The sequence below is a fragment of the Phyllostomus hastatus genome, unplaced genomic scaffold (genome assembly GCF_019186645.2).
Source record: "Phyllostomus hastatus isolate PE091 unplaced genomic scaffold, TTU_PhHast_1.1 phas_contig_159, whole genome shotgun sequence".
Classification (NCBI taxonomy): Eukaryota; Metazoa; Chordata; class Mammalia; order Chiroptera; family Phyllostomidae; genus Phyllostomus; species Phyllostomus hastatus.
The window spans coordinates 821,493-848,434 of record NW_025333640.1 but is presented as its reverse complement, the minus strand read 5'-3'; the positions used below and the strand labels follow the sequence as shown (position 1 = coordinate 848,434).

Here is a 26,942-nt window from a genome sequence, read left to right as displayed (position 1 = left end):
ACTATTATATTAGTTTCAGGTGTACAGCATAGTGGTTGGTTAGACATTTCTATAACTTATAGAGTATTTGCCCTGCTAAGTCTAGTACCCGTCTGTCAGCATACATAGTTATGATATTGACTCTATATCCCATGCTGTACTTCACTACCCCTTGACAGTTCTTAACTGCCAATTTGTACATCTTAATCCCTTCCTCTCCCTAATCCTTAGCTTCCAACAGCCTTCCACTGGGCAAGCATCAGTTTGTTCTCTGTACATATGAGTTTGTTTCTGTTTTGATTGTTTATGTTGTTCTTTAGATTCCACATATAAGTGAAATCATGTGGTATTTGTCTTTCTCTGTCTGACTTATTCCACTTAGCATGATACCCTCTAGGTCCATCCATGCTGTTACAAATAGTAAGATTTCATTCTTTTTTTATAGCCAAGTAATTTTTTTACCATATATATGTACCACATCTTCCTTATCCAGTCATCTATCAATGGATACTTAGGTTGTTTCCATAACTTGGTTATTGTATATGGAACATACTACTTTGTTTCCTATTATAGGCTTTGTTTTAAAGTGTTTTGTCTGATAGAAGTATTGCTAACCCAGCTTTTTTCTCATTTCATTTGCATGAATTATCTTTTTCCAACCTTTTACTTTCAGCAGATGTGTATCATTCAATATGAAGTGGGTCTCCTATAGGCAGCATATGTATGGGTCTTGTTTTCTTCTCTTCAGTTATCCTGTCTTTTGATTGGAGCACTTACCCATTTACATGTAAAGTAATTATTGATAGGTATGCAGTTATTGTCATTGTATTATTCATGTTTTTTATCTTTTTTTCTTCTTTTTCATAGAAGTCTCTTTAACATTTCTTATAATACTGGTTTGGTGGTGATGAACTCCTTTAGCTTTCTCTTATCTAGGATAGTGACCATAAGAGACTTCAGCTCTGAATCTCAACACATAATTGCAATTTAAAGAATTTATAAAATATTCTTTTTGTTGTTGCCAAACTTAGCTTTCAAGACTATTGCCTTGATAGGACGTAAAAAATCTCAAATTTCATTGCCAAAGGAATTTCCTCCTTCCACTGAAGCTTGTGATTCAGTCAGGGTAGCCTAGGGTAGGTTATGATGTAACAACAAACATCCCCTAAATATCTTTATGCAATAAACATTTATTACTAGCTCATACTAGGTGCTGGATAGGTGAGGGATTCGAATCTGCTCATGGTAGCTGAAATGTCACTATCATTCACTTTCCACTGGCCGAGGCATGGCATGCTACCCACCTAACTTCAGAGGACATGGGAAATTGGCACACTTCCATGAGCCTCAGAGAAGAAAAGCTGAAAATATTATGTGGAAAACACAAATCACTACCAGAATCCACCCATCAAGTCACCCAAAACTCAACTTATTCTCCTTCCTTTATGCAAGGCATCACTCCCTCAGAGAGATGGCCCCACAGTCCTACCTGTCACAGCACCAAGCAGTAGAGTCAGGATATCTGAGTGAGGTGGAATTGTCTCCGCATCGGGGGTAATGTGTGCATCTCAGTGGCAAGCCCACAGAACCAAAGTGTTGAATTATCTGCGTCCTGCCATGTCAAACTTAGAGTGGTTCATCAGGAACACACAGCACACACTTCCATCTGGGAAGAGGAAGACTAGCAATTCTGAAATCCTGCTGGTCAGATATTCTCAGGACCATACCTGGAAGTGGGAGTGGACCCTGATTCCAGTGCCTGGCACATAGAAGTTGCTTAGTAAATAGTTATTGACTGAATGTCCATGAAGATGAGAGCCATCAGCCATGCTCTGAGTCACAGGGACCCTTACTTGCTGGCCCTGGGGTTATCACTATGTGCCCTTTTTTCATATACAATATCCTTTGTTCTGTCTTAATTATATCTGCAAAGACCCTATTTCCAAACAAGGTCATGTTCATGAGTACCAGGGCTCAGAACTTCGTTCTGTTCTCTCATTCCCATCTTCAGGTTCCTGTCTCATGTCTACAAAGAATATCAGGGGCTTCTGTGATATTGTGCTGTAATAAGAAATAGATATTTGTGTATATTTGGTCTTCACCCCTGGCTCCCAGCACAAGAGCTTCTAAAACCCTTGTAATTTCCTGAATGATGGGGGTGAGAAGAACATCTTTTGTTTCTCATAACAATCCCCTTTCAAACATACCTATGTTTATTCATCGAGGTGACTCTTGCATAACTTCAGAGTAGGGGCTGGATCCCAGAATAACCAATATGTGATTACAAGGCTGAAACTTTCAGCCACTCCTCTTCGGCCCCCATAACCTCCAGGGAGGACAGAGAGGCATGGCCAATGACCTAAATCAATCATATGTATGTCAACTCAAAAATAAAAGGTCTTCCAATGTATGAAGCAAACGAGTGTTTGTTTGAGGTAAGGATAGCTATTCTGTAAGCACTGATTTAGGCAGAAGCCCAGTGAAGCCCAGCGTCCCCATTAGGAGGCAAAGGCAAGGGGTATTTATGAGAAAGGGAAGGGGAACAATGACATCAGCAGAAGGAAGGCATTGCTGTTGTTGCAGATAACGTCCCATGGTGATGTTAATTCTAAAGAATGTTTTTAATTTTCAAACTGGTAGTTATCATATCTGCTTTCTTGTTATCATTGCAAACAATTGTTTGGGACACAAAGTTGTTTTCATCCTAGCCCACAGGTTATTTTGCCCTGTTACAACATTCCGAAAGTGTGAAGCATGGGGTGGGCCAGGCAGTTCCTCTGCTTGGCAGTGGTGCTGGCAGCTCCAGCACCATTTTAAAGAGGCTCCATTTATACAGCGGGATACAAAGTTAATATTCAGAAATCAAAGGCATTTTTCTACACCAACAATGAAATATCAGAAACAGAAATCAGGAAAAAAATCCCATTTGATATAGCAACAAGAAAAATAAAGTACCTAGTAATAAACCTAACCAAGGAGGTAAAAGACCTGTACTTACAAAACTACACAGCACTGGAGAAAGACATTAAGGAAGACACAAACAAATGGAAATATATACCGTGCTCATGAATCGGAAGAATTAATATCATCAGAATGTGTATACTACCCAAAGTAATTTACAGATTCAATGCAATCCCTATTAAAGTACCAATGGCATATTTCAAAGATATAGAACAAACATTTCAAAAATTTATATGAAGCCATAAATGATTCTGAATAGCTGCAGCAATTTTGAGAAAGAAGAACAAAGTAGGAGGGATCACAATACCTGACATCAAACTGTATTACAAGGTCACTGTAATCAGAACATCCTGGTACTAATAAAAGAACAGACACATAAGTCAATGGAACAGATTAGAGAGCTCAGAAATAAGCCCAAATCTCTATGGTCAATTAATATTTGACAAAGGGGGCAGAAGCATAAAATGGAATAAAAATAGTCTCTTTAACTGATGGTGTTGGGAGAGCTGGACAGCTACATGCAGAAAAATGAAACTCAATCACCAACTTATACCATACACAAAAATAAATTCAAGGTGGATAAAAGACTTAGATATAAGTCTTGACACCAAAAAAGTCCTAGAGGAGAACATAGGCAGGAAAATCTCAGATATTCCATGCAGTAAGATTTCCACCCTTATGTTCCCTAGAGCAAGGAATATAAAGGAAAGAATAAACAAATGGAATCTCATCAAAATAAAAAGCTTCTGCACAGCTAAAGAAAACAGTATTAAAATTAAAAGAGAATCAACCATATGGAAAGACATATTTGCCAATGATACCTCAGACAAGAGTTTGATCTCCAAAATATATAAAGAACTCACACAACTCCACTCCAGGAAGACAAGCAACCCAATTAAAAAATGGGTAAAAGACTTGAACAGACACTTCTCCAAGGAGGACATACAGAGGATCCATAGACACATGAAAAGATGCTCAATATGGCTAGCTATCAGAGAAATGCAAATTCAAACCACAATGAGATACCACTTCACACCAGTCAGAATGGCCATCATAAACAAAGCAACAAACAACAAGTGTTGGAGAGGTTGTGGAGAAAAAGGGTCCCTAGTGCACTGTTGGTGGGATTGCAGACTGGTACAACCAGTATGGAAAACAGTGTGGAATTTTCTCAGAAAACTAAAAATGGACCTGTCTTTTGACCCGGCACTTCCACTGCTAGGATTATATCCTGAGAACCCTGAAACACCAATCCAAAAGAACCTAATGCACCCCAGTGTTCATAGCAGCACAATTTGCAATAGTCAAGTGCTGGAAGCAACCTAAGTGCCCATCAGTAAATGAATGGATCAGAAAACTATGGTACATTTACATGATGGAATACTATGCAGCAGAAAGAAAGAAGGAGCTCCTACTCTTTGCAACAACATGAACAGAACTGGAAAGCATTATGCTAAGTGAAATAAGCCAGGTGGTGAAAGACAAATACCATTTGATTTCACTTATAAGTAAAATCTAATCAATAAAACAAATAAGCAAGGAAAATATAACCAGATACATTGAAATAAAGAACAAACTGACAGTAACCAGAGGGGAGGTGAGAGGGAATAATGGGGGGGGAAAAGGGGAAGGGTTTTCAGGAACATCTACAAGGGACACATGGACAAAACCAAAGTCGGGTAGGATCAAGGGCAGGAAGTGGGGATGGCTGAGGTAAGGGGGAGTGATGGGGGGAAATGAAGACAACTGTACTTGAACAATAAAAAAAAGTTAAAAAAGAGGCTCCATTTATATTCTTGTTTACACTCATGTAATGAAAACTTCATAAAATCCCCCATCCCCAAATGCTAACAACCACGAACTTATTTTGTCTCTATGAGTTTACTTATTCTGTACCTTGCCTACAAATAGAATCATGCAATATATGGCCTTCTGTCTCTGGCTGTCTTCTTTCAGTGAGATTCATGTTTCCAAGGTCCACCTTGTTGTAGTCACATGTGTGAGTACTTTATTCATTTTCATATGATGTCAGGTCTCTTTATGAAAAGTTCTCCAGTGAAGGCATCTGGCCTTCAGATGCAGCCATGCACAAGTGCATGGCCCACTAGGGGCATTTCCATGGCAACACCCTTGAGCACCTACAATGCATTGGCTGTGCACCCAGTCTGGTGTGAAGAGGGCAACTTTCTCCCATTAAGCTACCTTTGGCCATTTGTTTCTTTGGCATTTAATCACGGTGTGAATGGTTACTGTGATTCCTTATTTTGCATGTTCTGTTTATTGCTTCATTTGCTTACAGTTTCAGCTCCTTTCCAGCTTTGGTGTAAGCCAAAAATAACCAAACTGCTGCATCTTAATTTAGACACCGATGACCTCACTGAATAGCTAGTTTTATAAGAATTTAATTTTTTTTAACTTTACAATAATTTATTTAACCCCCCCCCACCTTACTCATTTCCTCCACCATGTCCTCATCCTCTGCTTCTTGCAACTACCAATCTCTTTTTCTGTATCTATCAGATTGTTGTTTTCTTAGATTCCACATAGGAAAGGGATGAGACGTATTTGTCTTTCTTTGACTTATTTCACTTAGCATGTGACTGTCAAGTTTTTAATTTTGTCAAAAGTTCTTTCTGCACCAATTGGAATAACAGTGTGTTTTAGCCCTTCATTTTCTTAATGTGGTACATTACATTGGTTGATGTGTGTATGTTGAAGCAGCTTTGTATTCTGGAAAAAAATCTCATGCAGTTCTGGTGGATGTATGACCCTTTAACTAACAAGCTGCTGGACTGGCTTTCCCAATCTTTTGTTGGCAGGTTTCTGCATCTATACTCATAAGGGATATTGATCTCTAGTTTTTTTTTCTCGTGATACCATTGTCTTACTTTGGTAACAAGGTAGTGCTGTCCTCAGAATGAACTAAAGGTGTTCCTTCCTCTTCAGATTTTTTGGGAAGAGTTTGAGAGAGATTGGTGTTAATTCTCCATTAAATGTTTGGTAGAATTCACCATTAAAGTCATCCATCTTGGGCTTTTCTTTCTTGGAAGGTTTTTGATTAATGGTTTGTTCTTCATCCTTGTTATAGGTCTATTCCAATTTTTTATTTCATCTTGAGTTAGTTTTGGTAGATTTTGTATTTCTAAGAATCTGTCCCTTTTTTCTAGCTTATCTAATTTGTTGGCATAGAACTCAACAGTATTCTCTTATAATCCTTTTTTGTTTTTGAAAAATCAATGATAATGTCCTTATTTTCATTTCTGACTTTGGCCATTTGAGTTCTCTCTTAGATAATGCCGGCTTTCCAAAGCAGCTGTCAGGATCTCCTCTCCACAAGGAAAATGTGAGAATTTCTGTTGCTCTATCTTAGCAACTTAGTGTTGTCAGTCATAAATTTTAGGTGTTATATAATGAGATCCCCATGTGATTTTAATTTGCATTTTCCCAATGGTTAGTATAGTTGAGCTCTTTCATGTTTAGTGTTCACATGAAGTAATGGTTTCCACCTTTTGGTCATTTTTAAAGGGGGTTGTTTTTTTCTTTTTGATTTATAGAAATTCTTTGCATACTCTGAAAGTGAGCCTTTTGTCAATTGTATTTTTGCAAAATATCTTCTCTCACCCTGTGGATTACCTTTTTATTCTCTGAACTAGTGCCTTTTGTAAAGCACAAGATCTTAATTTTAATGTAATCTAGCAATAATATTTTATTTGATAATACTTTTAATAATATTTTTCTTTACATTTAGTATTTTTGTGTTTAAAAATCTTAGCTTATCATAACATAAATCAATAGTCTCATACCTTACTCTCTAGAAACTTTATTGTTTGACCTTTCACTTTTACGTGTACAATGTACCTTGGTTATAGTCCATTCTTGCACTAATGCCACACTGTCTAAATGACTGTAGTCTTTGTATCTAGAAGAGTAACTCTATTTTGTTCTTCTTGAAGATTAACATAGGCAAATACATTCCTGGCCATATACCCAACATAAATGCACATGTTTTATCACAAAAAGGCACTTAAAAGTATACACCAATTTCCTTCACAAACTCATATGAAAAAGTTCTGATGCAAATATTACCAAGCACCCAATAATGTATAAAAAGGACAACAGGCCTAGCAAAAGGTACTTGAGTAACATCACTAACCATCAGGGAAATGCAAATCAAAACCACAGCTAGTTATCCCAGGTATTGTTGAGCATGTGTAGAAGTTGAAACATGCACTCTTGGTGGCAATGAAAAATGGTGCAGCTGAAATGGAAAACAATATGGCTATTCCTCAAATCTTATCATTGATCAATTCTTTTTCTGGGTATAAATCCAAAATAATTGAAATTAGGATCTCAAAGAAATATCAATACTTCCAAGTTTATTGAAGCATTATGTATAAAAGAAAAGACATGGTAACAACCTGAGTGTCCATCAACAAATGAATGAATAAACAAAATATATTGGGTATATTGGGACAATGGGATATTATTCAGCTATGAAAAGGAAGAAATTCTAACATATGCTACAATGTGAATGAAGCTTGAGGATGTTTTGCTCAGTGAAGTAAGCCAGTCACAAAGGGAGAAACACTGTGTGATCCCACTCAGATGAGGTCCTTGAGGATCAGATCCACAGAGACAGGAAGTAGATGGTGGAGCCAGGAGCTGGGGGAGGGGAAAGGAGAGCTAGTGTGTAATGGGGACAGAGGTTTGGTTTGGGACGAGAAATGAGTCCTAGAGATCTACTACACAGCATAATGCACATAGTTAACAAAACCATATTGTATACTTATATTTTTTAAGAGGGCCAGTCTTAGGTTAAATGTTCTTATTACACACAAAAAGGAAGGAAGAAGGAAAATTTTAGTGGTGATGGCCAAGCTTATAGCATTGATTATGGTGACAGTTTTACAGGTCTTTGCTTATTTTCAAACTCATTGAGATATATACATTGAATATATTCAGTTTTTTAAATTTAAAATTACAGTTGACATTCCATTTTATTTTATATTACTTTTAGGTGTGCAGCACAGTTGTCAGACACTTATATAATTTAAAAAGTGATCCTCCTATGATGCTAGTACCCACTTTGCACCATACATAATGATTACGATATTATTGACTGTATTCCCTGTGCTGTTATGGAAAGTTTTCTTGCCTGTCAAGCATACCTCAATAAAAAATAAATGTAGGATGTTTTAACCACTAAAAATAAAATGAATTCAATAAAATGAAAAGTTTGAACAAGTCTTTTCAAACTTTTTGCTTCTCATGATACTTCAGTTATTTTCGTTCCTTCTGATTAGTAATTTTCATTTTTGGAAGAGTGTGAAAATATATTTGATTCCAAAATTTTCTTTGGTCAAACAAATGTCTGTGTAAGATAATATATGATCTTACATAAACATAACAGGTTAAAAAAAATGTGTGCCAAAATCTCGCTTTAACAACTGGTGGGAGAACGGCCAGTAGGGGGCGAGAGTGAATACAGGACGACCTTTAGGGAGTCTTTGGAAACGGAAAAGACGGTAAGGCGCTAGGCTTTAATAGATTAAGTTTATAAACTAAAGTATCTCCAGAAATGTCCAAAAGGATTGGAATAAAGTGGGGTCATTTCTGAACTAAGTAGAAGAAGATACTAGAATGAGAAAAAAAAATCCAAAACAAGGCAAGGAAGGAGAGAAAAAGAAATGGGAAGTGGAAAAGGGGAAACAGAAAGCGCAAGAATAAATCCATATGTATCAGTATTGAAATTAACGTAGATGGTCTAAACTCACGTTGTTCCACGCCGTGGCTGCAGACGTACATCGCCAAGGAGTACCTGAAATGTGGATGCTCTGAACTGATATCTTACTAAAATTTTTATTTTGACTGAATTTTGAAGAGCTAACATTTTGGATATATTGTTAGATAAAATATACTGCAAAAGTTACTTTTACCATTAAAAAAAACTTGATTGTGGTGGCTAGAAAATTTCAGATTACAGAGATGCCTTACACTGTAGACTGCGTTGGTCTAAATACTTGAATGAAAAGACAAATATTGTGGGAGAGGATAAGAGAAAATAAAATCCAGCAATATATTTACATTTAAATATAAACCATATAACAAGTTGCCAATTGAAGGATGTAAATAGCCACAAAAAAAGTTGGCTTAACCTTGATATTATCAGAGAACAGACTTTAATGTAGAAAGCATTACTAGAGGTAACTCCATCATAAAAAATAACAATTCATTCAATGCAATTCCTATTAAAGTACCAATGGCATATTTCACAGACATAGATCAAACACTTCAAAAATTTATATGGAATCATAAATGGCCCTGAATAGCTGCTGCAATTTTGAGAAGGAAGAGTAAAGTAGGAGGGATCACAATACCTGATACTAAACTATACTACAAGGCCACTGTAATCAAAACAGCCTGGTACTGGCATAAAAACAGGCACATAGACCAATGGAACAGGACAGAGAGCCCAGAAATAAACCCAAGTCTCTATGGTCAATTAATATTTGACAAAGGAGGCAGCAACATAAAATGGAGTAAAAATAGCCTCTTCAACAAATGGTGTTGGGAGAACTGAACAGCCACGTGCAAAAAAATGAAACTTGAGCACCAACTTATGCCATATACAAAAATAAATTCAAGGTGGTTAAAAGACTTAAATATAAAACGTGACACCATTAAAGTCCTAGAGGAGAACGTAGGTAGGAAAATCTCAGATATTTCACGCAGAAACTTTTTTACTGACTTGTCCGCTAGAGCAAGGGACATAAAGGAAAGAATAAACAAATGGGACCTCATCAAAATTAAAAGCTTCTGCACAGCTAAAGAAAACAGTATCAAAATTAAAAGAGAACCAACTGTATGGGAAAACATATTTGCCAATGATACCTCAGACAAGGGTTTAATCTCCAAAATATATAAAGAACTTAGAAGACTCCACTCTAAGAAGACAAGGAATCCAATTAAAAAATGGGCAAAGGGCTTGAACAGACACTTCTCTAAGGAGGACATACAGAAAATCCAAAGACACATGAAACGATGTTCAATATCGCTAGCTATCAGAGAGAAGCAGATTAAAACCACAATGAGATACCACTTCACACCAGTCAGAATGGCCATCATAAACAAAGCAACAAACAACAAGTGTTGGAGAGGTTGTGGAGAAAAGGGGTCCCTAGTGCACTGCTGGGGGGACTGCAGACTGGTACAACCACTATGGAAAGCAGTATGGAACTTCCTCAGAAAACTAAAAATGGATCTGCCTTTTGATCCAGCAATTCCACTGCTGGGACTCTATCCTAAGAACACTAAAACACCAATCCAAAAGAATCTATGCATCCCAATGTTCATAGCAGCATAATTTACAATAGCTAGATGCTGGAAGCAACCAAGATGCCCATCAGTAAATGAATGGATCAAAAAACTATGGTACATTTACACAATGGAATTCTGTGCAGCAGAAAGAAAGAAGGAGCTCCTACCCTTTGCAACAGCGTGGATGGAGCTGGAAAACATTATGCTAAGCAAAACAAGCCAGGCAGTGAAAGACAAATACCATATGATCTCACCTTTAATAGGAACCTAAACAACAAAACAAAGAAACAAGCAAAATATAACCAAAGACACTGAAATAGAGGACAGGCTGACAGTGACCACAGGGGAGAGAAGAGGGAATTTAAGGGGACAATGGGAAGGGTTCACAGGAACAAATTTAAAGGTCACATGGACAAAAGCTAGGGGGAGGGTGGTAATGGGAGGGAAGTGGGGAGGGTTAGGGGGGCTGGATTGGGAGTAAAAGGGAGAAAACTGTACTTGAACAATGATTAAAATAAAAGAAAAAAGAAAAAACAATTCTAAATATGTATTTCAAACAGTCTCACAATCAATGAAGGAAAAAATGACAGAACTACTCAAACATGCAAATGGTAAGATACACTATTAGCATAAAATGCCATGCAGAATTTGAAGAACTGGAATGGCAAAGAAAGAATATAAAATGCCTTACATTAGATAACTACACCACCAAAGATGGAGATTTATAAAGCACCCCTGCTTGAGCTTGGTAGCTTAAGTAGACAAAAAGTAAAGGTACAGATTTCAACAATATAATGAACAAGCCTGATCTCCTGGTCACACACACAGAGCATGCACAGAGTCACTGCAAAATGCACAGTAAAAAAGGCTTGGGGAGCTGTTAGGAATGTAAAATGGTGTGGCTACAATGGAAAACAGCATGGTGAGTCCTCAAAAAATTAAAAAATAGAATTATGATATGATTCAGAAATTCCACCTCTGGGCCTATACCCAAAAGAATTAAAAGCAGGGACTCAAAGTGATATCTGTACATCAATGCCCAGAGCAGAGTTATTCACAGCAGCCAAAAGCTGGAAGCAACTCAAGTGTCCATTGACAGATGAATGGATAAGTGAAATATGACATATACCTACAATGGAATATTACTCAGCCTTAAAAAGGCAGGAAATTTTCTGATACCAGTTACAACATGGAAAAACCTAAAAGACATTATGCTCAGTGAAATAAGCCAGGCACAAAAGGACAGATGCTGTGTGGTTCCACTCGCACAAGGTCCCTAGAGGAGTCAGATTTAAAGAGACAGAAAGTGAATGGTGGGAGCCTGGGGTTAAGTAGGGGTCGGGGACGGGAAATTGGTGTTTAATGGGGACAGAGTTCAGTTTGGGAAGATGGGAAGGTTGTGGAGGTGGATGGTGGTGATGGTTGCATAACAGCATGAGTGCACCTAATGCCAGTGCTGTGCACTTAGAAAGGGTTGACATGGTAAACTTTGTTATGTATGATTAACCAAAATTAAAAAAATTAATTAATATTAAAAATATTTGGAGAATCAATTTTCTTTTTCTTTCCCTTCCTTCCTTCCTTCCTTCCTTCCTCTTTCCTTTTCTTCTTTGTTTTTATTTTTAAATTATATTTTATTGATTATGCTACTACAGTTGTCCCAGTTTTTCCCCCTTTGCCTCCCTCCACCCAGCACCCCCCACTCCCTCCAGCAATACCCCCACCATTGTTCATGTCCACGGGTCACGTGAGTAAGTTCCTTGGCGACTGCATTTCCTACTGTACTTTACATCCCCATCGCTACTCTGTAATTACCTATTTGTACTTAATCCCCTCACCTCTTCACCCGTTCCCCACACCCCCTCCCATCTGGCAACCAACAAACACTCTCTGTATCCATGATCCTGTCTGGATCTCTCTGTTCTGTTTGTTTGCTTAGTTTATTTTTTAGATTCAATTGTTGATAGATATGTATTTATTGCCATTTTATTGTTCATAGTTTTGATCTTTTTCTTAAATAAATTCCTTGAATATTTCATGTAATAATGGTTTGGTGATGATGAACTTCTTTTTTCTTTTCTGGGAAACTCTTTATCTGCCCTTCATTCTAAATGATATCTTTGCTGGGTAGAGCAATCTTGGCTATAGGTCCCTGCTTTTCATGATATTGAATATTTCTTGCCAATCCCTTCTAGCCTGCAAAGTTCTTTTGAGAAATCAGTTGATATTCTTATTGGTACTCTTCTGTAGGTAACTAACTGCCTTTTTCTTTCTGCTTTTAAGATTTGCTCTTTATCTTTAACTTTCAGCATTTTAATTATTATGTGTCTTGGAGTGGGCATCTTTGCATCCATCTTGTTTGGGACTCTCTGTGCTTCCTGGACTTCTATGTCTATTTCCTTCACTAAACTAAGGAAGTTTTCTTTCATTATTTTTTCAAATAAATTTCCAATTTATTGCTCTTTCTCTTCTCCTTCTAGCACCCTTATGATGCAAATATTAGAATGCTTGAAGTTGTCCCACAGGCTGCTTATACTGTCCTTGTTTTGGGGGGGTTCTTTTTTTTTTTTGGTTATTCTGATTGGTTGTTTTTTGCTTCCTTATGTTCCAAATCATTGATTTGATTCTCAGTTTCATTCACTTGACTGTTGTTTCCCTGTAAATTGTTCTTTATTATTGAAATAAAGACCTCTCTTTATTCCTGCCTGGATCTTTTTTATGCTGTTGAGGTCCTCACTAAGTTCCTTGAGCATCCTTATAAACAATGTTTTGGACTTTGCATCTGACAGACTGCTTGTCTCCATTTTGTTTGGCTCTTTTTCTGGAGTTTTGATGTGTTCTTTCATTTTGGCCATGTTTCTTTGTCACTTCATTTTGGCAGCCTCCCGTGTTTGTTTCTATGTATTAGGTAGAGCTGCTATGACTCCCTGTCTTGGTATTGTGACCTAATGTAGTAGGTGTTCTACAGGGTCCAGTGGCACAGCCTCCCCTATCACCCAAGCTGGGTACTTAAGGTGTGCTCTCCATGTGGGCTGAGTATACCCTCCTCTTGTAGTTGAGCCTTGGTTGCTGTTGTCAGATCAATGGGAGGGATTTACCCAGGCGAGTCAGTTTCAAGGATTGGCTGTGCTCACTGACCACAAACCTCCACCCTCCATGGAGGATCACCTGTGCAGGGGTGGGGTGGTGGTGCTCTGATGTGGTCTGTAGATGTCCACTGGGTGCCCAGGCCCTGGGGTTTCCCGGGTGGGGTTTCATAGGCCAAGGTCATCTCCCTCCTGTGATTTACCCAAGGCTGCCCTTCTGAGCTACAAAGCAATCTGAGATGGCTGCTACTTGTGCTGGGTTTGGAGATTTCCAAGTGAAGCTAAGTTGTGAATGTAGGCTGGTTGCTGCCAGTGCCATGCTTGGAGCCACTTAGCAAGAGGTATGGGGGGGGGCTGGGGGCAGGGGGCTCACTTAGGTCAGCTGTTACTTGTTTGAAAGGATTTAAGAAGTTGTGAAGCATGAGCCAAGACAAGCATTCATGTGGAAAAGTTACTGTTGGGTGGGATGGAGCCTCAGGGGATTTCCAGGTCAGGCAAACAGTGTTAACCAGGTTGATGGAGTCTCAAATATGGCACCCACCTGCTGGCTGTGTGACTGCCCACCTTTCTGTCTGGGAGGAAGCAATCTCCCTGCTGTTGCCTTGATGGCCAGTCACTTCAGTTCCTCCCCATATGACACTGGTGCCTTTCACACAGCTCCCCTGGTGTCGGAGCTCCTCACTCCTGAGATATTCCTTCCAAATTTTTATCTACCACATGTGGGTGTGGGAACAGCCCATTTCAAGTTTCTGCCCCTCCTACTAGTCTGGATGGATATGATTTCATTAATTTCACTAATTCTTTAATTTTGTAGTCATCAGACTTCCATTCAACTAGATTTCTGCCAGTTCTGATTGACGATCGTTCTATAATTTAGTTGCAATTTTGATGTGGTTGTGTGAGGGGGCGAGCTGTGTTTACCTATGCTGCCATCTTACTTGAAGTCCTCTTTTTAAAAAAAATATTTATTTTTAGGGAAGAGAAGGAGAAAGAGAGGGAGAGAAACATCAAAGTGTGGTTGCCTCTCATGTGGCCCCCACTGGGGACCTGGCCCACAACCCAGGCATGTACCCTGACTGGGAATTGAACCACTGACACTTTGGTTTGTAGCCTGTGCTCAATCCACTGAGCTACACCAACCAAGCCTTCAAAAATCCTCTTTAAAAAAAGTCATCCATTAGTAAGCCTTGTCATTTTTAAAGATAAGTGTGGCCATTTTGTTAATTGGCACCAATAGGTAATAAACAGGCATGTGAAGCTAGAAACTTATACTACAGAAAAGGAAAATGGCAGATAAAATTCATTAACAAAACAGAACACAGGAATGCAATGTTTTCATCTCTAGAACTGAAAATCATTACATAGCAAACTTATGACCTCAAACTACAGTAACACTTAGAGGAAAATTGAGACCCTTAAATAAAAATCAGTGAGCTATGTATTGAATTCAGAGTTTTAGAAACAGAATAGTGCCATAGAAAATAGAAGGAAAAATAGTCAAAATAAGAGCAGAAAATTTAGAAAACAAACACGTAATGAGAAGGTTAAGTTTAGTTTTTTTAAAAGAAGAAAATGATAAACTTCTGGTGACATTGATCAAAGAAAAACAAAGAAAAGGTGCAAATTAGAAATATTAACAATGAGAAAGAGGACCTAATTATGGAGCCTGCAGAGGTTGAAATAAGAATATATGAAGAATGATTTTATCCACCAATGTGGCATCTATTCACCCATAATTGTGAAAATGTAGTTAAAAATATCCAAATTCCAAAAAAAAGTAGACTTAAAAATCCAAATCAAGGGAAAACACAAGGTCTGAAGAATTTAAAACTCATTAAAGAAATTGAATAATAACTTTAAAATCTTCCTCCACAAAAAACCCTGCCCACAAATAAGACACCAGATCTAGATGTGTTTGCCAGTGGTAAATACCAGTGTAGCCAATAATGCTAACCATATACACACTATTTCAGAATATAGGAAAAAATACTCACACCCAGTTCCTTTTTTGAAGCCAGCATTGCCTTGATATCAAACCCAGAAATAAATAGTGTGAATCAGAAAAGTCTCCCTCTGAAACATGCAAAAATCCTATATAAAACATCAGGAAATTAAATCTGGTAATGTATTAAAAAACACATAATTTATCAAGTTGCATTTATTTCAGGAATAAAAGTTGAATTAACATTAAAATAGTGATGAACATAATTCACCACATTATCAGTCCAAAGGAGGAAAAAATCATGTGGTATTCTTAAGAGATACAGAGATAACATTTAATAATACACAATACACAACACATTCGTGACTTCTAACAATCTCAGCAAATTAGGACTGAGCGGATTTCCTTAATCTGACAAGAGCTATGTAAAAACCCCAGAGCAGATTCATTGTTAATGGTGAAACATTAAAGCATTCATTTAAAGGTCAGAAATAAGAGAAAACTGTCTGTTCAGAGACATGTTTTCAGTGCCATTGTGAGGACTACCACTACCAGCAGCATATATCAGCTGGCATATACCAGCAGTAGGTGTTATGTATAACACAGCAATACATGTAAAACACTTAGAAATAAATCTAAAAATGGTTCAAATTATTTGTGAAGAAAAATATGAAACCTTGAGAAACACTGAAAAGAGAGTAATACCACTTTAATTGATTGGAAGACTCAATGTTATGAAGAATCTGTACCCTCCAATTTGATCTACAGATTCAATACAGTTCCAGTAAAAATCTCTACAGGGTGAGATTTTCTTTTTCCATGAAACTTAATGAGTAAAAGTAAAGGGTTCTATATAACTGAGATAATTCTGAAGAAGAAAGATAAGAAGGGCTTTGACTTCCTGAGTAGCAGTGTGGACTGGTACAGATATAGACATATTGGCCAATGGGATAGGATTTATGTGCCTGGCTCCCTCTTGGGAAATGAAGGATGCTTTCAGAGGACATTCCTTGTCATTACAGTGATGGTAACATGACAACCCATTGCTTCCTCTGAGTTAGATATAAATCTGGAGTACACAGTAGCCCTGGGTTTTTCTTTTCTTGCTTCATAGATGCACAGATTTTAACCTAAATCTGGGGGTACATCATACAATAAATGCCTATATTATATGAGTTAGTGTTTATTTGATATCAAAATAGGCTGTTAATAAGTTTAGAGTTTGACTTAGAATATATGAGTGTATCCATTATCCATCACTCTTAATCTATGCAGCCATCCATCCATTCAATTGAGCATCCAGCTATCCACCCATCCGCCCACTTATCCACTGCCTGTCCATGCATCTATTTATCCTTTTCATCTATCCACCCATCACCCAACCATGCACCCACATATGCACCCACCCACCCACTCATCCATCCATCCATCTATCCACCCACCTATCCAACTATCCATCCACTCATCCATCTTCACCCGCCCACCCATGCACCCAACCGCACATCCATTCATGCATGCACTCATCTACCTATTTATTCCCCATCTATTCATTTGTCCCAACCCATCTAACCACCCATCCAAATACCCATCTATCTGTTTATCTATTCATCTCTGTGCCTGTCTGCCTGCTTATCTGTATGATTATTGAAAAGGAATTTCAAGATCTATGGTTACCTACTGATGCATAATAAACCACCCCAAAACTTAGTGGTGTAAAACAACAACTGTTCTTTTCGCCTGAAGCTCACGAGTTGACCCAGAGGGTCTTGGCGGGGCTGGTTTGTTTAAGCTCCACAGGAAGGGGCAGCTCATCTGGGGCTGGTGGAAGTGCTACAAATTCCCTTTCATGTCTTTCATCCTCCAGAGCCTCTTTGTCCACCCATTCTCTCTCACAAGATAGCTGTACTTCTTCACATGGCCCTTTAGTGCTCCAAGAAGGCAAAAGTGGAAGCTACTAGGCCTTCTTGGGCCTAGTTTCTAGAATTCATGTAATGCCACTTCTGTAACATTCTATTGGACAAAGTCACATTCATTTCCTCAACCATTATTGTTTGAGAACCTACTGTGTGTTAGGCACTATTCTGGGTTCCAGTGATAAAAGGTGAACAAAACAGACAAGGTCTCTGCCCCCATGGAGCTTACCTTTGGTTCTTGCACTTTCTGTAAAGTCGAGACTCCATATTCACTCTACTTAACACGTGAAGTAGGTCTGAGGTCTTGGTTTCTTTGGGGTGCCTTTGCCCCCACCAGAACAGAGAGTGTTTTTCTAGACACTCTTAATTAGAATGGACTACAATTCCAAGCTTTAGGTTCTGGGTGGAGGCCTTAGTTCCCCTTCCTCTGTGTCCCACAGAGCTGAGCCACATTTCTGTCCTCAGAGGTTATCATCTCTTGCCACAGAGAGTCTACTTTTGGTACTAAACCCCTAACCACAATAGCTCACCATTATCACTCAGCTTTAACTTCTCTCTTCCTTTTGGCATTGAAGGACTTTTCTTCTCTGCAAATTTGTCTGTATGTCACAGTATTACATTATACTTTACTAAGCACTACCCAGAGATGATGCCTGATAAGCCCTTGGCACTTGGAAATCACTGGGCAGATCAGGTGTCAGTAAGCTTTCTCTGTGGATAAGGACAGTGGGAGCCTCCAAAATTGCTCCACTTCATATCCGTCACCCACCAAAGCAGTCTATAAAGTGCAATATGGGCTCACAGTGGAATGACAGAAATTAGTGCCCTCTTGAACGTCTGAAAGCACAGTGATCACAGTGCCAGACCCCTCAGGGATGAGACACTGGGTCGCCCCACTGGGTAGGCTGCATGGAACAGCAGACGCCCCAGCTGAGGGTGGAGGGAATTTAGATGAAGAGGGGGAGGAAGCTGATGAGCACTAGCTGAGGTTACTAGATTCGGCTGCAGCAGTGGCTTGTCCCAATTCACTTTCATTTTCTGGTCAGAATAGAGATGAACAGGATGCCTGCAGTGGCTTTCCCCAAACGCAGTGGCCCTCTTCACGAAGCACGTGGATCCAAGTGGCATGAAGGTAGATTGTCGTGGATGCTGGGTGTTCTATCCAGGCCCCAGCTGTAGGAGTCTGCTGCTGCTCCTGCAACAAGTTACCACAAACTTAGAGGCTTAAAACAATGCACACTGGTCATCTTCCTGTCCTAGAGGTCAGAGTCCAAATCAGTTTCGTTGAGCTAAAATCAAGGTATCAGCAGGGCTGTATTCTTTCTGAAATACAGAGGGATGAGTCTGTTTCCTTGTCTTTTCCAACTTCCAGAGGCCACCTGCTTTCCCGGCTGGTGGACCCTCCTCCCCGGGCAATTGCATCCATTACTCTGACCTGTGGCTGCACTGCAAGTCTCTCTCTCTCTGTCTCTGCCTCTCCCTTTCACATACAAGGATCCCACCTCCAGTGTCTCTCCCTCCACTCCCAGGCAAGAACAAGATCACCTAGGACTGCTGGAAAGAGGAGAAGGGTTGTATTAGTTTGCTTGGGCTGCCTCAGTGAAACACCACAGCCTGGGGGCCTTCGACAACAGAAACACAGTCTCTCCCAGTCCTACAGGCTGGGAGCCTGAGATCAAGGTGTCAGTCAGCAAGGGCTGGTTCCATTTGAAGCCTTGGCTGTCCTTTCTCTGTGTTCTCACATGGTCTTCTCTCTGTGTGCGTCTGTGGCCTAATCTCTTTTTATATGTACATCAGTCATATTTGATTAGGGCCACCTCTACTGACCTCATTATATCTTCATTTCCCCTTTAAAGGTCTTTCCAAACATAGTCACATTCTGAGATGTTGGGACTTAGAGTTTCAACATGTGAATTTTAGGGGGGCCCAATCTGGCACCCATACCAAGGAGGAAGTTTCTGAGCCCTGCTTTGAAAAAAGAACCCTGGAAACATGGAAAGTTCCCCAGAGAAGTGCTTGGGGTGGGGGCTCCCCACTGTGGAGCCCATAGGTGCTGTAGGTCCCCAGAGGAAATGACTCAATCGTGTCTCTGGGCAGTTGAAGCTACAGGCAGCCTCGGAGAGTTTCCTGGGCAAAAATTAGCCTCATCACCAAAAATCAGCCAGGCTCAGGAATAGCAGAGACTGCACTCTTCTTGGCAGGTCCAAAGCACAAAACTGGAGGGCGGGTGGCTCGGAAGCACACTGATGCTTGGCACACTTGTGGACGTGCAGCCAGGGAATCAGCTTGACCCCTCCTTACGCTCGATGCCTGGGTGTTCCCTGAGCTCCCTGGGATTTTGGCAGTCCTGGGGAACGAACGTGAACGTGTGGGGAGGGGTGCTTCCCAGTAGACCTGTATCAGCCTTTCAGCATCCTGATGCAAAGGGACCATGGCCTAGGTTAAATTGCATTAGGAACAAAAAAGAACTTAAATTATTTGCATTCCTGGTGAGTTCGCATTCATGTGGCCTATACACGTGTCAGTTTGGGCTCCCCCAGAGGCAGACCCGGGAAAAAGATTTGAGGGTAAATCCTTCCTGCCAACACCTTGATTTTAGTCCTGTAAGACTCCTGTCTGGTTTCCGACTTCCAGAACTGAAGATAATAAATTAGTACCATTTCCAGTTACTAAGTTGGTGGGAATTTGTTACAGCAGCAATGGGAAACTAAAACAACTACGAACTCTCATTTCTTTTGAAAATCATGGTTATCTCAGACTGACATCTACTGTCTCACCTTTGATGGAGAAGTGACTTACCTCTCTGTGCCTGGACGTCCTCATCCCTAACATGGGTGTCACAAAGGGCCATTATGAGAATGAAGAGAGTTACTGTGAACTAATGCACCTAACACAGTGTCAGGCACACAGTGAGTACATGAGAAGCACAACCTACAGTGAGTGACCATTGTTACTCTAAGAAGAACAACTGCATGGCATGGTGAGGAAAGGCGACTGGCATTCAGCCTCTGTGTGGGGGACAGGCGGGAGTGGTGGAGACTGCGGTGAGCTGGTGAGCTCATGCCCCCTCCAAAGGGGACAGCCACTGCCCACCCCAACCTGGGTTGTTGTCATAGCTTCCAACTTTCCAAGAAAACCCAGAAATCTGGATCTGTTCCTATGCAGAGTTTTGTAATGTCTATGTATTGGCTACCAATTACTGTTTTAAAAACACTCAGTGCCTAGAAGTGTCCTAAGAATGGAAGGTCATCTTTGATGTCATAGCTGGAGAATCCAAAAGTTAAATGTGCCTGTGATTGCAGCTCTGCTTACAAAAGAGAACTTTCTAAGCGGTGAAGGGCTCCTTGTGGGCCAACCCCTGGAAGAATGCTTAAAGGTTCAGGTGCTCTCATATCACAGTAACCAGGGTAACACAGAGGCCACTACTGATCCTGTTTTACAAAGGAAGAAACTGAGGCCCAGAGAAGCCAAGAACGGACGCATCTCAAGATCACCCAGCTGGCAAATGCAGAGTCGGGGTGAGACCCCAGGCATTCGGGCTTTGGCGTCAGAACCGTTCCGTCTCTCTGACAGGATGCATCTCAGGGTTTGAACGCAGTGCCTTGGGCAGGAGGGCACAGCATCATGGTAGGAAATTAATGAATGACTTTCTTGTCATTTTTCCTTCCACCACCTCTCCTCTATGTCTTGACAAGACATGAAAAGAAGGTGGCGGGGGGGTGGCGTGTTTCCTGCCCAGGGGCTGAGGGGAGGGTGTAGATGGCAAAATCCAGGGCTTGGGTTAACTGGAGTGGAGGGGAAAGCTCAGCTTGTAAAGATGCTGGAGCCCGGGAGGTAAAAGCGGAAACCAAGTAGCTAAACTTCTGAGAAGCTGAAAAGTAGGTTAGTGGCCTGAGCTAGGGGCTTCCTGCCCTCACACATGATCAGACGCCCGGCCCGGTGTCCTGCTGCAGCAGTCTGCACGCCTGCAGGGTGCTCTCTGCTTCTCCTCCTTCTTCCCCTCTGTCCTTCTTTCTCCTCCCTCCTTTTCCACACCCCTCCTACCCCTACTCCTCCTTACTCACCCTCCCTCTTTCCCTCTTTCCTTCACTTCAAGCCTGAGAGGCCCCTCCTTGCAATGATCCTTGGAGGCTAAACATAGTGAGAGGTTCCAACCCCAGGCGGAAGTTCGTGGTTGCAATAAATACCTTGGCCCTGCACCTTGGTCTGCTCATCAAAGCCACGGAAACAGAAAGACCATGATGAGAGTAAAGGAAACTCCAGCGGGGGTTGGGGCCAGGCCTTTGGGGCTGTCCCACCTCCCACCAGCCCAGTAAGGGCAGAGAGGCATGAAGCCCTGTGTCCTTGTTGGTGATGGGGGTGTGAGTGGGCACTGTGTCCCTGCTCCTGTCTCCACATCAGGAGCATGGGGACAGAATAGCTCCTGTCCAGGTATGTATATAAAGATGTGACGTGAGTTGTCTGGCATCAGGAAAGTGCCCAAGAAATGTTCTTGCTAACAGTTCTAAATCACTTTTGGCACTCACACACTTACGGAGTTCTGACTGGATACCAGGCGCCGCACCAAATGGCTTTTCTTCATGCCTGATCTGACTTAATCTTTACAACAAACCTAAGAGGCAAGGACTGTTGTGACCTCCCATTTTACAGATGAGGAAACTGAGGCGCAGAGAGGTGATAGGACTTGCTCAAAGACACACAGCCAGGATGTGGGGACGTGGAATTGGAACCTAGGACTGTCATTGAAAAGCCTGTTCCCTTCAGCCCTGTACAGGGCAGCAACGACAACAGCCACATCAACAATAACAATAATAATTTATTCACCTCTGGGGTCTGATCCCTTGTCCTAGGGTCTTTGGAGGTAGGACTTCCTGCAGCCACACCACCATATGTGTTCATTCGCACAGACCACCTATGTGCATATCCTTACTGCCCCTCCCCCCCACTCTTCCCAGGCTCCCAGCCACTCCACGCTTCCAAACTGCCTCTCTGTACCAGAAGTCTGCAATAAGGGTGCTGGGCAGGATGTAGCCTCCACTTCCTCAGGAACTGTGGATTTGAGGGGAAGGCAGATCCAGGCATGAGGTCTCTGCTCTTCCCCAAGCTTGCCACATGGAGTTGAGCCATCTGGGTTCAGGTTTCTTATCTGTAAAGTGACCTCTGGAGGTCATTCCGTCTACTTCTCTGTCTCTGCTAGCCACCCTAGCCCTAATGGACCCAGATGAATAAACAACATTTGCTATTTATTCCAAGACCGGTGGTCAGGGGCCCAGGGTGACAGACAAAGCCGGGTCCTCACCCCAGAATGTGTTCTCTTGGCTGAGAGGAGCCTCGGGGTGTGTGTGTGAAGCGCACTTGCCATCGCAATGCCGTGCGCATGTGATGAGTCCGACTGTGATGTGGCAGGTGGAAGTCTGATGTGATGATCATGTGTGTGACTGCACGGCCCACATGAGTGCCTGGGGTTGGGGTGATGACTTGTGTGTTGTGTCATGTGTAGTTATCAAGAAGTGTCAGTGACCAAGTGTTTGTGCTGCTGTCTATGACTTGTATGTGGTTGTGTGAGAAACTGATGCTTTGTGTGCTGGATTCTGTCGTTGGGAAAGGGTGAGATTGTGGAGCTGTGTGATGCTCTGTGATGTGGTAGGTGCCCCTGTCTCTGTCTCCGTTTCTCTCTTCTCCCTCTGCTCCTTCCTTCCATCTTCAAATATTTTCTGAGTGCCCACTGTACCAGGCCCTGGCCTGGGTGCCGACGCACAGCTGTGGTGTCCTAGCTGGATGTGGCTGCTCAGCAGGGCCGGGATGCAGCCAGCAACCAGCCTCGGTGGGAGCATTCATACCTCGGAACTGGGCAGATTCAGGAAGCCCCTTCCCTCCAGGAAAAGCTGGTGGTCAAACATTTACCAGCACACGCCGTGCCTGTGCCTCTGAGTGTCACTTTGCGTGACTAGGCCGAGGTGTGACCACAGCCTGTGGGAGGAACTTGAGTATGACTGTGACCATGGGTGGGGTTGGGCTCTCCACATGGATGAGTCTGGGTGATAAATCCCACTCCTTCCACTCATACTTGTGGGAGTGGGGAGGGGGGATGTTTTCTGTTCTCAGACAAGTCCCTGGACCCCCTGCCCAAGTCCCACTTTCCTCGGAATCAGGAGCATAAATACCCACCCCACCCCTCCTTCCTGAATATCAGGCAGATCAGCTTTACCCTGTTTGGAGGCCCACAGACCTCATGTCTCTGGGTCTTTGTCTTCAATGTTGTCCGTGGTGGGCTCTGCAATTTTTTTCGGTCCTCTCCAGAGGTGCCCTCTGAGTCTCCAGCCTCTTAGCATGGCCGGGTTCTTGGCCTCTGGTGGTGATTTCCCAACTGCTGGGTTTTGGGGTCCCTGGGACATCCTTCAAGGTCTCTGCTTGCTGGTTCTCTGTCTCCTGGGAACCTCTGTGATCAGAGCCCATCCAGTCCACTGTCACTTCTTCCTTCACACCATGAACGCCCCGAAGTAGCACCGGGTGCCATCGCGGAGCCGGACTAGGCGCTCATCTGGCACCCGGACGACCACCTCCTCCCCAGCATCCAGGTGCACCACGCCACCCAGGAAGCTGCTGTCCCACCACCTTCGGGGGCTGGTCCCTGGCCTACAGGGCGACCGCCGGCTGACCAGCAACTCCAGCTCCTCAGGATAGCGAGGTGTGCGCTTGTAGAGGCCATGAGTAATGGGCAGGCCACCATACGGCCCTTTAGGGCAGTCCACGCCGCCCAGCTGCACCTTGGAGTAGATGTAATAGTAGCCAGCTCGGGCAACCACCAGGGCGCCATCCCGGTAGTGGAGGTTCCTCAGGAAGGCCAGGCCCAGCTTCGTCTCCCACAGCAGCGGGCCCCCGCTGCCAGTCAAGCTGGAGTTGGCCCCTGGGGAGGGAGGCAAAGGGGATGGGTCAGCATTTGCCCTACGTTTGCTGTGTGACCTTAGGCCAGTCGCCACCCCTCTCTGAGCCTCCACCTCTATGTATTAATTTACTTTATGCTCTCTCGTAGGTTGGGTAACTGAGGAACAGAGCAGTGAAATAACTTGCTTCTTATACACCCTACACTCGTCTTGTTGCCCTCTTGCTGGTAGGGAAACTGAGGCATGAAGCAATTAAGTGACTTGACAAAAGCATCCCAACTTGTCGGGGGCAGAACCGAGGAACGGAAGCAGCACCCACCCCGGTCTAGCAGCCTTATAACCCCTGTGTGCCTGTTTCCCTCTCAGTAAAATGGAGCTGTGGCCAGCACCTGCTCAGGAGTTAATGAATTAATGTGTGTAAGGTGTGGTGTAAGGTCATGGTGTAAGGCACCCGTGGGCCCTGCTCACAGGGTTTATTCAGTGAATCGAGTCAGAGATGCACTGACCTGGGCTGTGCCTGTGCCCTGAGCAGCCCTGAACGAACACTGAACGAACACACGATGACTACTCTCACAGGCTGTGTGTCTGCCTGGTCTCCCCAGGACACGCCGCTGCCGCCCCCGCCTCCTGCCAGGACCAGGGTCCCCCTCACCTGTGAGATGTGCTACCGGGTTGGCCTGGTGGGACCTCCGCTCTGGAGAGAGAGTCAGAGTCAGTGGGGAGGACAGTGTGGGGGGTCAGGGCGAGCCTCCAGAAGGTCATCACGTCCACCTCCTGCCACCATCCCCGCCCTTTCCGGAGTGACCCAAACTTCTGCTTCTCGGGCTTGGGGGAGGGGCACCCGTGGGCTTTGGGTTTGTTGTGCAAATCCCACTGGGCAGTGGGGGTGGGGCAGCGTGGGAGCCATCCCAAGCCTCTCCCTGGGGACCAGGACCCTGACTCACCTGGGATCAGCTCTTCCCGGGACCACGGGTCGCTCTCCTGAAAATACAGAGGAGCACAGAGTGAGGACGTGAGGGGCCGGCCCTGGTGTCCCTCAGACTCACAGGGAGACCGTAGGTTCAGCATCACCCTCAGACCCACACCCAGGGCCTCGTGCGTGTGCTCCCCGGCCCCAGGGACCTCAGCTGTGTGGTGCCTCAGTTTTCCCCTCCGTAAATGGACATACAAAGAGTGCCTGCTTAGGATTCCAGGAGTTCATTTGTGTAAAGCGTATCACAGTGCCTGGCTCTGAGAGCATAGTAAGCACTCTGTAAGGGTTTATTCAATAAATGATATTCCAGATCCATAGACATATGGACATAAATGCCAACATGTGGATATGGACAAGTGACACTGGATACTTAAGTGACAATGACAAGACACACGTGGATGCACAGTTTATGGGTCCAGGAGAGTCTGTGACACACAGAGACCTAGAAACAAAGACAGCACCAACCCACGGGCTGGGGACAGGAGGGGGTGCGGGTGCATGGGTATGTACGCAGGACAGCAGCGCAGGCCACGTGGGCACGAGGACACGCACATGTGGCCGTCAGATCTAGACGCAAAGAGAAATGACCTGGGGACACAGGACACAAAGTCTCGACCACATGGGCATGACCTGAGACACACATAGACCCAGAGGTGTGGCCAGCAGACAGTCACATCCATGGCCAACCAGGAAGAGACGCGGAGAGATTCTCAGAGACTCAGACAGAGTGGACTAGCGGCAATCCCAGTGACAGTGACCGGGACGGCAAGTGGTAATTACCGGTGCCAGAAGGTGGGTTTCAGAAGCTACGGACAACAAAGCGGTGTCATAAGCATTAAACTGGCTGACAGACTAGATTTCAGTTGTTCCCAAATAGAAGAAACAATGATGTGACACCGTAGAGATGCCAGCTGCCACTGCAAGGGTGATTCTATAGTGATAGAAAGGCACCTGGTCGATGTGTTATGCGCCCTTCACCTCCGCAATGTTAATTTTGTAAAAAAGCAACATTGGCTTCCATTGGGTGGATGCTTGCCACGTGCCAGGCACCACGGGCACAATTCGCACAACATCATATTTTAGTCCCTCTGAGGTGGGCACTCATTTTCATACCCATTTTACAGATGAATAAATTGAGGTTCTGGGAGGTGAATGAACTCACCCTGCACTGCTCTGCGTCTGTCCCCTGCCCAGCACACCCATGCCCAAAGACACATGCAGGGACACAGGAGACCAGCCTGCCGTGAGCCCCCTGGCCCCACTCACCGGCAGTGGGGTGACCATTTGTCCCAGGCGCTGGTGCAGCTGCAGCAGAAACCAGCCCTGCACTGCCATCCCGGCCACCAGCAGCAGCAGCAGGAGCCCCAGACCCAGCTGGGCAGCACTGCAGGTTTTTTTCCAGCGGCTGGGCCCCAGCCTTGTGAATGGGATGTCCGTCTGTCCGTCTACCACGAACACTGAAGGCCGCACCACTGTCTCCTCCATGCCTGTGCTGATGAGGCCCCAAACACCCAGGCTAGGCCGGTACAGCTGGGTCTCGCTGGCTGGAAGGAAAACCACAATTGCCCAACACTCCTGGGCTTCACACGCTGCAGACAAGCACCCGTGGGTCCTGGGGCTGCCTTTAGAGCTGGGGTTCAGCCCCTCCCCTTTCCCCCTCACCCTCCTCTTCTTCCTGTCCCCACACCCCCGCCGGCCCCATCTCACTCTCACTCATGCAGCTCTCATACTTTCCAGAGGCAGCTGAAGACGTGACTCAGGTGGAGACTGGAGAGCAGAGGCCCTGGCTTTCCCTTCTAGCTGCTTCGTCCACTCAGTTGCCAAGTATTAGCTGAGTATCTCCTGTGTGCCAGGCACTGTTCTAGGTGCCAGGGCACAACTATGAAC

At 43.4% G+C, this 26,942-nt stretch overlaps 1 protein-coding gene across 1 annotated transcript; it reads right to left on the bottom strand.

Moving 5' to 3' along the window:
* Window positions 1–22,032: 22,032 nt before the first annotated feature.
* Window positions 22,033–26,639, bottom strand: TNFSF14 (TNF superfamily member 14). Its single transcript, XM_045831324.1, has 4 exons — window positions 26,322–26,639; window positions 25,027–25,063; window positions 24,735–24,776; window positions 22,033–24,105 (listed from the first exon to the last, which is right to left on the bottom strand). Exons 1-4 carry the CDS (start codon window positions 26,538–26,540, stop codon window positions 23,678–23,680), a joined length of 726 nt encoding a protein of 241 aa, XP_045687280.1. The 5' UTR covers window positions 26,541–26,639; the 3' UTR covers window positions 22,033–23,677.
* Window positions 26,640–26,942: the final 303 nt, after the last annotated feature.

Bases quoted from the DNA above. Each gene is read 5' to 3' on its own strand.
- TNFSF14 (XM_045831324.1), bottom strand. From the start codon at position 26,540: ATGGAGGAGACAGTGGTGCGGCCTTCAGTGTTCGTGGTAGACGGACAG. The intron at 25,064-26,321 runs GTGAGTGGGGCC...CTGTATTTTCAG, and splicing joins AAATGGTCACCCCACTGCCG to GAGAGCGACCCGTGGTCCCG. The intron at 24,106-24,734 runs GTGAGGGGGACC...CTCCCTCCCCAG, and splicing joins CCCGGTAGCACATCTCACAG to GGGCCAACTCCAGCTTGACT.